Consider the following 14,392-nt stretch of genomic DNA (forward strand, 5'->3'; position numbering starts at 1 on the left):
ACCATTCCCACCATCACTTTATACACAATATACAGTCATGCTCTCACTCACAAGACCCATCAGTGACATCACACATTATACCAGAAGTAACCTCTGCACATCACACAAGAACAGGGATTCATCCCATTACTGTAATGAGCATATAATACAGAGCCAGTATCTTGTGACTAGTGCACTATACAGATGTCATTTGTTGGTGTTTACTATACAATACAGAACTCACTAGTATAGAGCAGAAGGCTCATTGCCTGGTAGCTAATTGTAGCTACCAGTGTATACTGTGTATTGACAGTGTATTGTATTATTATTGTATTATTACCAGTGTATTGACACTGCAGAGTCATTCCCTGGTTGCCCAGTATATAATAAACAGAATGATAGAGCCCATTCACTGTTGGTCAGTGTACAACAAAGTCAATTCACTGGTGGCCGTTGTTTTTTATTTTAACCTAAACATATTTATTGAATAAAGTTTATTTTTTTCTTTTCGTACTAATTATACAGACAACTTTGTAGCTCAAGAGCGCTGCACTGCTGCTTCCACCAAGCCACTGTTTCCAAATCTTCCATCTGGCTGACACTATTACATATTCACTGACTTGAGTATGATAGCGGTAGATTTGAAAAAAGCAGTTGAAGTGGAAGAAGCTGTGCAGTGCCGAGAAGCTACATTGGAGTCTGTATAATTAACCAAAAGAAAACAATAAGCTCTAGTGGTTGGACTTTGTCTCTCTGGTGGCTGGCCAATCACCCTCTGGTGGATGATTATGCCTCTTCAGCAGCACCACACACACATTCATGCGCCCCTACCATTGCATTTCCACAGTGGCAGTTCACGCAGCAGTTCGACACTGAGCTACACTATTGTCATGTGTAAGCAAACTCTGATAGGCTGTTGAAGATGACTAGAGAAAAAGCAGCAAACATTTCTACCAGTGGTAGGACTGGATACTGTCCTGTCCTTGTTCCCTGCAGCAAAACCAGCTATTTACGGTGTACATGATACAGACACAAACAGGTTTAAAAATGACAGACATAATAAATGAACAATAAAGTAAAAATTGTTTGTCACAGGCCTAATTTCTGCTGTGCTTAATCTGCTCTTTTACAGAATACCTCAGCCCAAAACCTAGATGTAGGTACAGCAGGGCCGTCTCTCCCATTGGGCACAATGGGCAGGTGCCCGGGGGTCCTGCAGCCCAGGGGGGCCCGTCGGAGGCAGCACAAAAAAAAAAACCTGAAAAAAAAAGAAGACAATACTTACCTTGCGGTCAGCTGGCGATCCGGCTCCCTCCGTGGTTTCCTCCTCCGTGCGGCGCTCTCGGTGCATGTCGGGCATGACGTCATCACGCCTGCCCGACATCCATTGCGGATGTATATATAGGGGCCCCTGTGCACTGCTTTGCCCGGGGGCCCAAAATGTTGTTAAGATGGCCCTGAGGTAGAGTTTAGATAAATCAAAGTAGCCACTTTGCACTGAAGCTCCGTTCATATGAATTGTTGGTTGCCCCAAATCTGCAACAGCTTCACGCCAGTCTCCTGTATGCCAGACTCACTATCCTGTATGAGACAGGCAGTAGATGCCCCTTCCCATGAAATAGGAAGTTCACAGGGGCTAACTCAAGTGCAGCCTTAATTGTTCCCATTACAAAGATATACAGTAGTTTTAGTCAGCTACTAAGTAATCTTTAATCTTTTAAGTGCACATAATCATTCAGAAAAATAATGCAATAAGACTATTGTACACATGATAATAAGCTGCAACAAATGTATAAAACAGACACATCTTTGATAATGCAATATCATTTTAATTTTGAAAAGAATAGGTACAGCACATATCGGACTCCCCAAAACTTCTGCATTATATGCAAACACAAGATATATATATATATTTTTATTTTTTTTAAAAAGATATGGTATCAAAGTTGTAACAAAAATTACACAAAATTTGTTTTAATAAAAAAAAACCAATATGCTTGCTGGCTCATTGAAATGATTAATTCGTGCCAAAAAGAGCAACAGAAGCAATGATTTAATCTCCTTCTTCATTAAAGCTTATTTTACAATATAATGAGTTTTAATGAACTGTGTATTGCTGTATTTACAGTATATATGAATGTAATCTCTGTAGCTCATTTTGAACACCAGCTAAACCCGTTACATAATAACCATGTCAGATCTGTGCAATATATATAGGGTGAACAGTCATTGGGATATTGGAATAGAATATGGGTGTTAAAAGCAATAGGGTAAAGACTTTCTCTATTTAGACTCATTGGTGCAATAATGACATGGTCAAGAGAGACAGTAAGCTTGGGGTGAGAGATTATTATATTCATTATATTTCAAAGAAATTTGTTGACATATTCTTGCACGGTATTTCCAAATAATTGAAGTACAACATCTGCATTTTTATAACTACACTACGGTGAGAATTTTGATGTTACTCAAAAGTGGTCCCAAATGTTTATTTAAAAAATTAAGAGTTTTTGTATTCCATCACTGGCTGAAACAAAGTATGCGGAGTGGGACTCAGGACCTCCCAGAAACCATGATAGCTTTAATCCAGGCCTGTCCAACCTGCGACCCTCCATATGTTGTGAAACTACAAATCCCAGCATGCCCTTCCAGCTATCAACAGGTTGTCTACTGGCAAAGCATGCTGGGGCTTGTAGTTTCACAACACCTGGAGGGCCACAGGTTGGACAGGCCTGCTTTAATCCAACACAGACCGTAATTATATAATATAATGTATAATCTGACAACCAAAATATTTCCTATGTTCTTAAGTCGTATTGCCATACTTATAGAGATCTCACTATATTCATGTTTATTGCAATTAAAAGAGCCAGTAGTCGAAAATACTATACATTGTAGAGGCAGAAGTTTACACAATACACCTGGTACATATTATTGATATTTGCAGCACCCATGATAGTGAAATGCTGCATTCACTGGTTAGCATAGGTTTGTTTAGAAAAAACACCAGAATGTATTACCCCAGTGGTTTTTAACCTGTGGGTTAGGACTCAAAGTATGAGTTGCCAAGCCATTCTGAGTGGAGTCCAAGGGGTATATTTAGTAAACAGAGGGTTTGAAAAAGTGGAGATGTTGCCTATAGCAACCAATCATATTCTAGTAAACATTTAATACATTCTACAAAATGACAGATAGAATCTCATTGGTTGCTATAGGCAACATCTCCACTTTTTCAAACCCGCAGTTTAGTAAATATACCCTCAAATCTGTCTCTCTACAAACCTACAGTATTATGCATTGTCAGCTAGCACTCTAATTACTGATCATTTATAATATTATTCTTGTTGTGATATTTTATGTTCTTACTTTTGTACACAACAATAAAGTATTTCAAATAAAAAATGTATATCTGCGAGTAGCTGATTCATAGAGACACAATTTGGATTCCAGTCAATAATGGTTAGGAAATGCTGGGCCTCATTTACAAAGCGCAGAGAGTTTATGTTGAGTGGTCTGTCCTGCTCACATCAAGATGCCTCCTACTTTCTGCTCTCACTTTTGAAATTTGTCTGCTAAAATACTGCTTGGATTAGCCTTCATTATGGCTTAAATCAATCATGTGTGAGAGCACATTGACACTGTCGTATTATGTGTAACTTTTATGTTTGGAGTTTTTTTTTACATTGGGCAAAGTGTTCCTGGGAATGGGCTTCACAGCCAACTGGAAGGCACAAGATATGTCACATTAAAAGAACGTAACGAGACCTGATGACCATCAGCTCACAGCTGTTGCAAAAATCAAGTGCTTTGACCGAGTGCAAATGGCTGTGCACTCCTCCGCACATCAAGAAGCAATTTGAAATTTGGTTTTTGCACCACTCTGTAAACCAAGGTGAACCGGTATGCCTACTCACACTGCCCCACTCCTACAATCAGCTGGTGCACACCTCTGAGCATCCGCAAACATTGTCCTCATTCTCAGTAAACCTATGTGCTTTTACACACATTGAGGCATACCTGAACAAATTGAGGAGCTAGGTCCTTCCAAAGAGACTTATGTGCTGTGTCTCCGTTGCTTTGCGCTCTGTAAATAAGATCACCCCTATTTTATAATGACATTGTTCCCTAGTATAATGCACATTTCTTTGTTGACGTTTTGTGTTGATTTTGTTGTTGTTGTGGAGATAAGAATTTACTGTAAACACCAAAATTATCACAGGTCGATTGACAAGGTTTCCGGTTGCTGGTCCATCATCGGCTTGCCATCATCAGCCACTTTGGAGACGCGCTGAAAGGAAAGAAATAAAAATACTTTTAAATATTCTTAAATAACATTCTCTTTCAAGGGCACTAAAAAAGACTAATTTCAGTCTACTTCATATACTTATACTGATAGCAAACATGCCCTGTAATACATTTTGTAGGTCATCTCTTATACAAAATCAGCTCTGTGCAACCACATGTGACGCTTCCCTTCTACTCTTTATAACACACCCAATTCCTTGTGGCACAAGATAATAGATGGAAAAAGAGTTACAGTAAAATCTAAGGAAACTATTTACAGGAGAAAGCGTTCCCACAGTAAGTAAGGGATGAGTATGTGTTGCAATATATACTATTATGTATCTATTAAGTGGTTATTGACATTGAAAGGGTAGTAAACTAATACATTGAAAATAATTTTACAAAAAGGAACACACATGGGAACTATAATTTTCTGATCCACATTGCACAGTATTTACTTTGGCACACCTGACAATCTTCATTGGGTGTCTAGCAATGAGATCTTGCAAGATGGATGTATGACAGGTTTGTCTGGTTATATGCGTAGCTGTCAAAGACACAGACACGTTTAAAAAAGAAAAAGAAAAAGGAGAGTGCAGGGGAGTAAAGGAAGTATTAACATGAGGTCCTTCGGTCCTTCTCTGTCGCAGCTCTCCTAGGCCGACATGGTATTATGGGTGGTATCACATAATACTTTTTCGGTTGCGCTTTTTACAAGATGCTGTCCTATTGAAATGAAAGGGTTTTTCCTAGAATGTGTCATTTAAAAGCAGATTTCCTTAAAAAAAAAAGTTAGGACCGGCAGCAAAATAGTTCATGAAAAAGAGAGTGCACCTATCACTTTGCAATTAAACCATTGTTGAAAAAATGCTTAGATATTATGTAGATCCTTTCTTGCAAGCTCTAAAATAATGAAGAGCTTCTATCCCTGACTGTGTGAAAAGTCTGCACGTGACATGACCGTACATCTGGCAAAGAACAATCACTGTAAAAAAAAAAAAAAAGATTGCATATAATATCATACCTTAAAACAAACATGTATTGTTTTCCATGGGTGGTTGAACATAATTAATTTTTTAAGTTTGATGGTATGTATTGTTACATGGCATTGAAATAACATTTAAGTTCATCATATATATACTTGGTTAGCTATGGATTTCCTCATTAGCAAACTGAAAGCTCCCACAATGCAAATAGATAAACAAATCAACAACAAATGAATTGAATATTTGCTAATTGGGAACCTGTGGGATGGATGACTAATATATTTTGGTGATTCTATTTTGATTAAATGTGCTTAGTTATGGTATTCATGATCTATTGAAAGCTCTTCTGCACCTACATTGCTGGTAACAGAGATCATTTCAACATAAGTGCGGATAGCAAAACCTTTTTATAGGTTTTATATCAGTGACATCTGTGATCACTCAGTTTTCTTTTTAGTGACTGACATCTAGAATGGCAGTGGTGTGATTGGTGAGAGAACAAAACACCTTTGTCACAAAAACAAATTGCAAATGTTATATAAAGCGATGTGAAGTGTGATTTTAGTAGCTAACTCTACCTAAGCTGAGACTTGCAGTTTCACAAAGATTAGAGGATCAAGCGTTGCTTAAGGATAAGGTGACTAAGCAAAAAACTATTACAAGCTTTTACCTGCATGTAGATGGTCAGTAAAGGTATCATATAAAAGCAATGTTACTCTACTCAGTTTGTGTTGTTTTTCATCTCATTTGTTTCTAGTGCAATAATATATTAATAGTATATTTGGATTGTTCTTCTACAATGTAAGAGGTCTTGGAGCTTTAAATCCCAGCCCTAAATTCCAGTGATCAAAATGCACTATTGCTCTCCCAAACACTAATTACTGTCATTACCAAGACACCAGCTCTCAATGCAACTTTTCATTACCGTTTTCTGAGGTATTTACCACTGGGGAAATGTCTAGGTGTATACACATTTTTTGGGACAGACCAAGTAACTTTCTACTGTATACCTGCATGATCCACAATGGAAACCGTTTAATTGTACCTAGGCAGTGTGAAACATATACAACTGGCCAGTGCTCCACTGGTTGGCAGACACAGGTTTTTGCATCCAAATCTACGTCTATGCACAATGCCTAATTAAGTTCATGACTTAAAAAATGACCACTATTTAAGGTATAGTATCCTTGCTAACACTTATCCTATTGTATGATTATTGTCACTTTAGTTTGAGGTAATCTGTATTAGGGACATGTGGCTCAAGTGTTGATATTTGTGAGAAACATAAACTATATCCAAGGACACGGGAAGCACTAGCATTCCCTGTTTTGTATCAGGCAGATTGTTTAAAAAGTGTGACTGTCAGAAACATCCAATAGTCTATATGTAGCCTAGCTTAAGTATGTAAAAGTGCCACCACAAGGAAATAACATGAATAAGTTGTAGCATCTATACTATGTGCATAAAACTAGAAGGGACTTGGCCACCTCTGTATGAAGTGGGTTGGTACTGTGTGGATTGACCTCTTGATTTGGATATCTACAACTTATTCCACTATGATATCTTGGCCAAATAGCAAGCATGAAGATAGCCAACTGTTTGGGTTGCAGAGGTTGGTTTTCTGAGTGAAAAGAGCTTAATATGGTCAAATGTGAGATATATGATTCTCATTTACTAAACCCTCTGGTTTAGTGACCTAAGAAAAGTGGGGGAGAAACTTACTAAGGGGTATATTTACTAAACTGTGGGTTTGAAAAAGTGGAGATGCTGCCTATAGCAACCAATCAGAATCTAGTTATCATTTATTTAGTACATTCTACAAAATGACAGCTAGAATCTGATTGGTTGCTATAGGCAACATCTCTACTTTTTCAAACCCGCAGTTTAGTAAATATACCCCTAGGTGTCAGATTTATAGGGTTTTCATGACAATTTGGTGTTATATATGCACATTTAGCTGAATGTAAGTTATTGTCCTATGAAATGCCCCAACAAGTACATATTAGGCTTCCAAGTAGTATTGTATATTAGCAAGTAATGTCATAATGACTACCTTATAGGCTACAATTACATGAGCCATTAGTGTATACAGGAATAAGCCTTGGTATTACACAGGCTGAGGTGGCAACAAAACGGTTACAAAACCATATACATTTGTGTATGTGCAATGTACACTGTAAAATATAAATATTGTCACTATAAATATTGTTAGATCTACCAACATAGCACAAACCATTGATTTAGATTTTAAGCAAGATACTTAGTATTTTGCTTACTGTCTTCTCGTTCTCTTTGCACACACACCATCTTATTACTTGTAAAAGCTGCCTCAGCTTGCTGTATTATTTGCCCATCAATAATGTATAGTACTACAACTCACCATTGTTTTAAAGAATTGATTCATTATGCTTTTTTTTCCCATCCTCTTGTCTGGCTCAAATCCACCAATATTTGGCTGGCTCAGCCTGTGGATCTGATTCTGGTCTTCACATGCGGGGCCATTGGCAACCGATAAAGTCAATGCTAGGAAAAAAACAATTCAGAGCTTATATGATGCATCAGGCATTACAGCATATAACATGACTTATGTCCAAGCACCTTGGTGCCCCATAGTGTGCATAAGTGTTTGTGCTATTACATGTAGGTTGGTTCCAAGAGGAAACGATAAGTAGGTAGTCAGAATTGTATATTTCTCTACAAACGTTGGACCTACCTGGGATAGTTGGCATGGAGCGACTGGCAAAGCTCATTTGCTTCAGAGCAGAAGCATTCTGTGGCACTGCTGCATGGTCCGAGAGATTGGTGTCACTCATAAATTCCTGTTTCCTTGACAACTGTAAAACAAAAGTAATTACTTACAAATCAATAAAATAACGTTTATACAACAGAAAGAAACAGTTTTCACTAAATGTAAATAATTGAGAACCTATAGGGTTTATGATTGCCCCATAATGAGAAATGTACTATTCTGATAAGACCTGGGGCTGCATTAACCTTCTTGTGAATGCAGCACAAGGCTATATGGCCTTGTACCAGGCAGATAGCCAAAATGCTCTTTCCACTCCTATCCATTATCAAGAAATCTATAATGTTTGTCTCCAAATGAATCTGTCTGTAAATGAAGGAGGATGTAACGTATATAGAGAAAGATGATGTGTTGTGACTCCTGGTCATGTACTGCTAGCTTCAAAACACAAAAAGCTGCTAATTTTTTAACTTGACTAACCCATGAATTACTGGCCTTTACCTACCCCGTCGGGGCTTTATTAAAAAATAGATGTATGTCAAATTGTTTTGCAGTTCCATACTGAGCATGTGCATCAAAAATACTTATGCATACATCTGTATATGTATTGTTGCATATTGTTGACTTGTGTCTCCTTACCCTGGAAAGGTGAACCAGTGACGGGACTGCAAGTGTAGGCTGAATCCAGCAAGGATGTTGACTTTATTGCAACATGATTAGACATAGACACATCCACAGATAAGTCTTTAAGGAGGTGTATCTGCAGGTACTTGGGGACCGGTGCAACGATACACAATGATGATGCTCAAATGGGGAACAGCACCAGTATAATGTACTTCAATAATAAAGAAATATATAGAGAGTGTCACGAGCCGCGGCGGTACGCCGCATCCTGGCGTGATCTAGCAGCCGGGCGCGTGCTCTAGTTTCTATAGTCTGTTTTTATTCTTTGGGATTATCCTTGTGACATAGATGTAGGAGAGTGTAAGGACATCCTCCAACTCCAGGGGGAGCTCTCATATGATTTAAACTGGTTGATTTATATTTTTATATATGCTTCCTGGTTATGTTATTACCTATGCCAGTTCTAGCTAGTAATTAATTAGCAGCCTCCTGAGGCTGATTGATAGCCCTGTTCTCCTCTGTCCTGATTGGGTCTCAGTACTATTTAAGGCAGTGAGGTCTGAGCCTCACTGCCGGTTATAGCTTCCAGTTCCCTGTCTGCTAACCTGCTCCTGTGCTGTTTGGTGTAAACCTTCTGGATTGAACTACTGTGTATGACCCCTGCCTGTACCTTGGACCTTACCTGCTTGCCTGTGACCCTGATTCATTTGCCTGTACCTTGGACCCCGCTGTATTGCTAGTGACCCCGACCTTTGGCGTGTCACCTGATTATTCTGCTTGCTAGTGACCTCTGACCTCTGCTTTTGTCTGACCATCCGCTGCCATCTGGCCTGCCGCTACAGTTTTGCATTGCAAACTTACACTACATCTGGAGTTAAGTCCTGGGGGCATCTGAGTACCGGTGAGCGTATAAAGCTCTATGGGAAAGGCGGCTGCTAAAGGTGAAGACCTCCGCCTACTAGTTCTGTAAGTTTGTGAACAGACCGTCAGAACAGAGAGGGGAAAAAATGTATTTGCAAAAAGAGGTAACTAAACAAAAGAATTTTTAACATAAAACAACTAAAATTAACCAAAAGCCACAGAAAGTATATGCCTGTATCAGGAACAATAGAGTCATAAAAAAAGAAAAGGTGCAAAGTTATTCCTTTGTTATGCTTTCCTTTCCTTAGTGAATCAGGCCCTATAAGTTCAGGAACTTCCTTTAAAAACCAGACTATAGGAATCTGCTAGGATCTTTCTTTTCAGAACAAAGAGGATGTTGTCGTACTAGTTAGACACCAACTACACGTCTCGTTATACATTTTATCATCATATTCTCAACATTTCTAGGTATATGTTGCGATCATTCTTGTATTGAGGTGCGACCATCCAGTAACCAAATAATCAGAAGTAAGCAAAAAAAGAGAAAAAAGACCTGGATCTTAAAGGTGCACTGTGTAGTATTGGGTCTCTTATTTTAAATGCACATGTACCAAGTAATTGGGAAAAAAACATAACTTTTATAAGTAAACAATAAAAAGTTTGATTCTAAAAAGCAGCGAAATATAAATGTGAAAAAGTGAAAATAAAGTGTTTTAAAACTTGCCGTGCATGACTCTTATTCCTTATTTGTATGTAATAATAGAACACCTAATCTTAAATAATCAGCTTAGGGGGAGTCAACCTCCAAATAAGCAATAATTTACATAAATATGTTGATATTCCAGTAATTTTGCCCCATATCAGTAATTGCTGGAAAAATATATTGGTTCAAATCAATTTTAATCCTTTTCTGATATTGTTGCTACAGCAAAACGTCAGTCACACTGGTTAATTATAGCCGTTTGGTTACAGATCCAGCTGACATGAGAAGTTGTTAGCTGTTTAAATCATAACAAAGCTACTATTGCTTAAGATGGATACACACTACAGAAATTTCAACCAACTTTTTATGCCGAGCGATTTTACATGCGATCGATGTTCCGATCGCTCGGTCCATGGACTGCATACACACTAGCCTTGTTTAGGACGATAAAGGGAAGAGCGGACGTCCCTTTAGCGACTTTTTACAGCCATGTTGTCGTGAGCAATGACTGTAATTTCGTATTCACTGTTGTGGATCGGTCGGAAGTTTATACACACTACACAGCGGAAACGAGATTGAAACGAAAATATTAAACGGTACGACCAACCAAATGAGGCGACAATCGTCCATTTGGGCAGACTTTCGACCATCGTGTCACTGCACACACTGACCTTTTGAATGAGCGTCGTATGTTGGCTGATTTAGCCAATTATTGGATGAAAACCGTGTAGTGTGTACCCAGCTTTAGTTCATAATACTGTTTGAAATAAACAAATAGTATCCACAGGATGCAGTTAGATAATCAGAGCTGTGGCATAGCTTAGTTCTTAAGCAGGTTACTGAGACAAAAGTTGTAGTCTTGGTTCAGAAAGATAAATAAACATTCAGTGACAGGGAGTTAATTGCTAATTACCTGTCAAGTTTTCTTGTTTGGGATGGAGCAATATCCTTCCAAAAGCTAATAAAGAGAAGGTTCAAATCAAAGGATTATGTTGGATTTGAACCTTCTCTTTATCAGCTTTTCATAGGATATTGCTCCATCCCAAACAAGAAAACTTGACAGGATCTTTCTTTTCTCAGATTCAGGACTGAATGAAGCAAAATATGGATCCTTTAGTGTTAATATAAGAAAAGGGTGAGTGGTCTGCTCGCTTCCTTAAATAGGAATGCTCAGAGTTACACGATGAGTAAATGAGGTTTCTTCCAATACGGCCACAATGTGCACTCCATGCGCTCAACCATAGGAGTAGAGCAGCGTATTCTTGGAAGAACCTCCTGGAATCTGATTTGCATTTAATTGGACTGAAATTTATTGAAAGTTTCTAAACTTATTGTGCCTATAATCTTTGGGACTATATTTCCTATTACATGCATATACTTTTCGTGGATTGTACAGTTAATTAATGTGTAATGATTTTTACAATTGAACCATTGATTGGCACTCATCTCTCTCATATATATATATATATATATATATATATATATATATTTGGATTGATCTAAGTACCTTATCCATGCATAGTTCTTGATCCCACTTTTGCTGTGTTGTTTGACTGCTTGGCACTGTCCCTGAACTGGCTGCCTGAATTGTGGTGTTCCAATAAAGTTAGACCTAGGGGTAAATGTATCAATGACCGGATTCTTCAACTCCGGCGAGATCGGCGTCTTCAGCGCTTAAATTTAAAGCGGCGCTGCCTTGTAAAGGGAAGTTTATCTTTACAAGGCAGCGCCGCTTTAAATTTAAGCGCTGAAGACGCCGATCTCGCCGGAGTTGAAGAATCCGGTCATTGATACATTTACCCCCTAGTCTTTGAGTTATTTGGAGCATTTTGGTATTTTAATGTTATCTTTTTTATTGTCGATTTAGCACAAATGTTGATAACTGTTAGCAGCAATATCCAGCAACTTCTGACTGGTTGATTGCCTACTGTGCAGATTGACCCCTCCAGCTTTATTGTTGCAGTTTTATCTTATTAAGTTGCAACCAACTATTTGCATTACTTAATTGACATTTCCATTTGGATTACTGCAGGGAAGAAGAGTTGATCTTTAATACGGTACGGTATACAAAGGAGGTGAATGTGTTGATATTTAAATAAATTTAATATGGAATATATGAGTTCATTTTTTAATAACTGTCAAACCAATATTCTCTCTTGTGTATATGACACTTCATTACATTATTATATTGTGCAAAAATAGGGCAGGCCTGAACAACCTGTGGCTCTCCAGGTGTTGTGAAACTACAAGCCCCAGCAGGCTTTGCCAGTAGATTATCAGCAGATGGCTTTCAAGGTATGCTGGGACTTGTAGTTTCACAACACCTGGAGAGCCACACGTTGCCCAGGCCTGAAATAGGCAATGTGACTTTATCATTTACTGCTAACATGACCACTATGGCTATGCTATTATGGAGCACAAGAACACACACTTGTACAACATACTTACCAACATTTTCAGGTGGCAAGTGTGGGGGTGGAGTAGTGACACCAACATATCGCCGTAGCACCATCCCCTACATTGCAAAGCACTAATTTGCAACATCAAGCAATGGGATGGGGTTATGATGGTGAGATTGTGTATAGTGCCGTCAAAGCCCACTTCGATAGTGGGATCCGGGAGGGAGGCCTGCTGTATGTTGTACATCTGATGTACAGCTGTAACAAATGCTACTGTTTTGATGTGGAAGATTCATGTGACAACATAAATACGAGTACACTTTTCTTGCATGTGTCTCTTCCCAGGTATGTTCAGTGCGTAAATGCAACTCTTCAAACCTTTCATCATTCTGCCCCAGAATGATGAAAGATAGGTGGCAAAATGCAGCAAATGGATGGGACAGCTATCATACTATGGAGTAGATTTATCAAGCTTTCTAATTAGTAATAGTGGAGGTGTTGCCCATAGCAACCAGCCAAATTCTAGCTATCATTTACCTTGTACATTCTAGAAAATGATGGCTAGAATCTGATCAGTTGCTATGGGCAACACCTCCACTTTTCCTTTTTAGAAGGTTTGATAAATCTATCCCCAAATAACTGTAACTACCATCATATCATGTTTCAGGGATGTAATTTAGCTAATAAACAAAGTTAGTTAAAATACATTAATGTCCAATAGATTTTCTTGCGCTTTAAAAACAAATCCCATTAAGTAAAGATCTACTACCTAGACGCACACATACATACATACATACATACATACATACATACATACATACATACACGCACATATACATACGTACATAAAACAGCTGGGAATTAATTAAAAACTGCATACTGCAAACTATGCATATGAGAAGGGTACCATTTCATTTGCTGCCTAAGGGAAAAGAAATACTGGATGGGCAGCACGGTGGCTGGTGGGCAGCACTTCTGCCTCACAGCGCTGGGGTCATGAGTGAACTTCCCATCCATGGCCTTATCTGTGTGGAGTTTGTATGTTCTCCCCATGTTCGCGTGGGTTTCCTCCCACACTCCAAAAACATACTAGTAGGATAATTGGCTGCTATCAAAATTGAGCCTAGTCTGTGTGTGTATGTTAGGAAATTTAGACTGTAAGCTCCAATGGGGCAGGGACTGATGTCAGTGAGTTCTCTGTACAGCACTGCGGAATCAGTGGTGCTATATAAATAAATGATGATGATGATACTAGGCACACTTTTGCTTGTGCTTGTAAAATGGTATTTAGCTCAAAAACAACAGTGTAAAAACAAATGGCAAATCTTGCATTTCCGTTTCTGTGCTATACCAACATAATACCACTAGATGGCACATGAAAGCAAAAAAAGAGCTACTGCAGAGAAGGCATATTTTTGGGATTCAATGTGTTATTTATGCAGTTGAAAACCCATTGTTATGTATCTTTATCAATCATCAATATTTCTATCATAATATGGTTGATTCTATATTGATAGTTGTATGAGCAAACCAACAAAATGAAAGCTTTTTTTAATTTAAATATATTTGTATTTTTAACTGTTTCAATTCCACCCAAATTGATTTAGCCTTCAAATATATTATGGTAAATATGGTGGGTTGGTTAGTGGTGAGGTTTACTATTTTATAAATGTACATGTTGGTAGGTGGTGAAGTTCACTATGACTAAGAACAGAATACATGCTGCTATGTATGCTATGGGTTCTGACTAATGGTAAAGATACATTCTAGTGAGGATCACTATAGAAGAATGTACCCACTGATACACTAA

General features: G+C 38.3%; 1 protein-coding gene across 2 annotated transcripts in view; it reads right to left on the minus strand.

The window, feature by feature from the left end:
* Positions 1-2,060: 2,060 nt before the first annotated feature.
* The window catches only part of DOCK2 (dedicator of cytokinesis 2), a 699,501-nt gene continuing 687,169 nt past the window's right edge, over positions 2,061-14,392 (minus strand). For both annotated transcript variants that reach the window (XM_075209814.1, XM_075209813.1), the window contains exons 50-52: positions 7,963-8,083; positions 7,630-7,772; positions 2,061-4,267 (exon numbers count right to left, since the gene is read on the minus strand). In XM_075209814.1, coding sequence (XP_075065915.1) covers positions 4,193-4,267; positions 7,630-7,772; positions 7,963-8,083 — 339 coding nt within the window. In that variant the 3' untranslated portion in view covers positions 2,061-4,192. The remainder of the gene's footprint in view (positions 4,268-7,629; positions 7,773-7,962; positions 8,084-14,392) is intronic.

Source organism: Mixophyes fleayi, chromosome 4 (assembly GCF_038048845.1).
Source record: "Mixophyes fleayi isolate aMixFle1 chromosome 4, aMixFle1.hap1, whole genome shotgun sequence".
NCBI lineage: Eukaryota > Metazoa > Chordata > Amphibia > Anura > Limnodynastidae > Mixophyes > Mixophyes fleayi.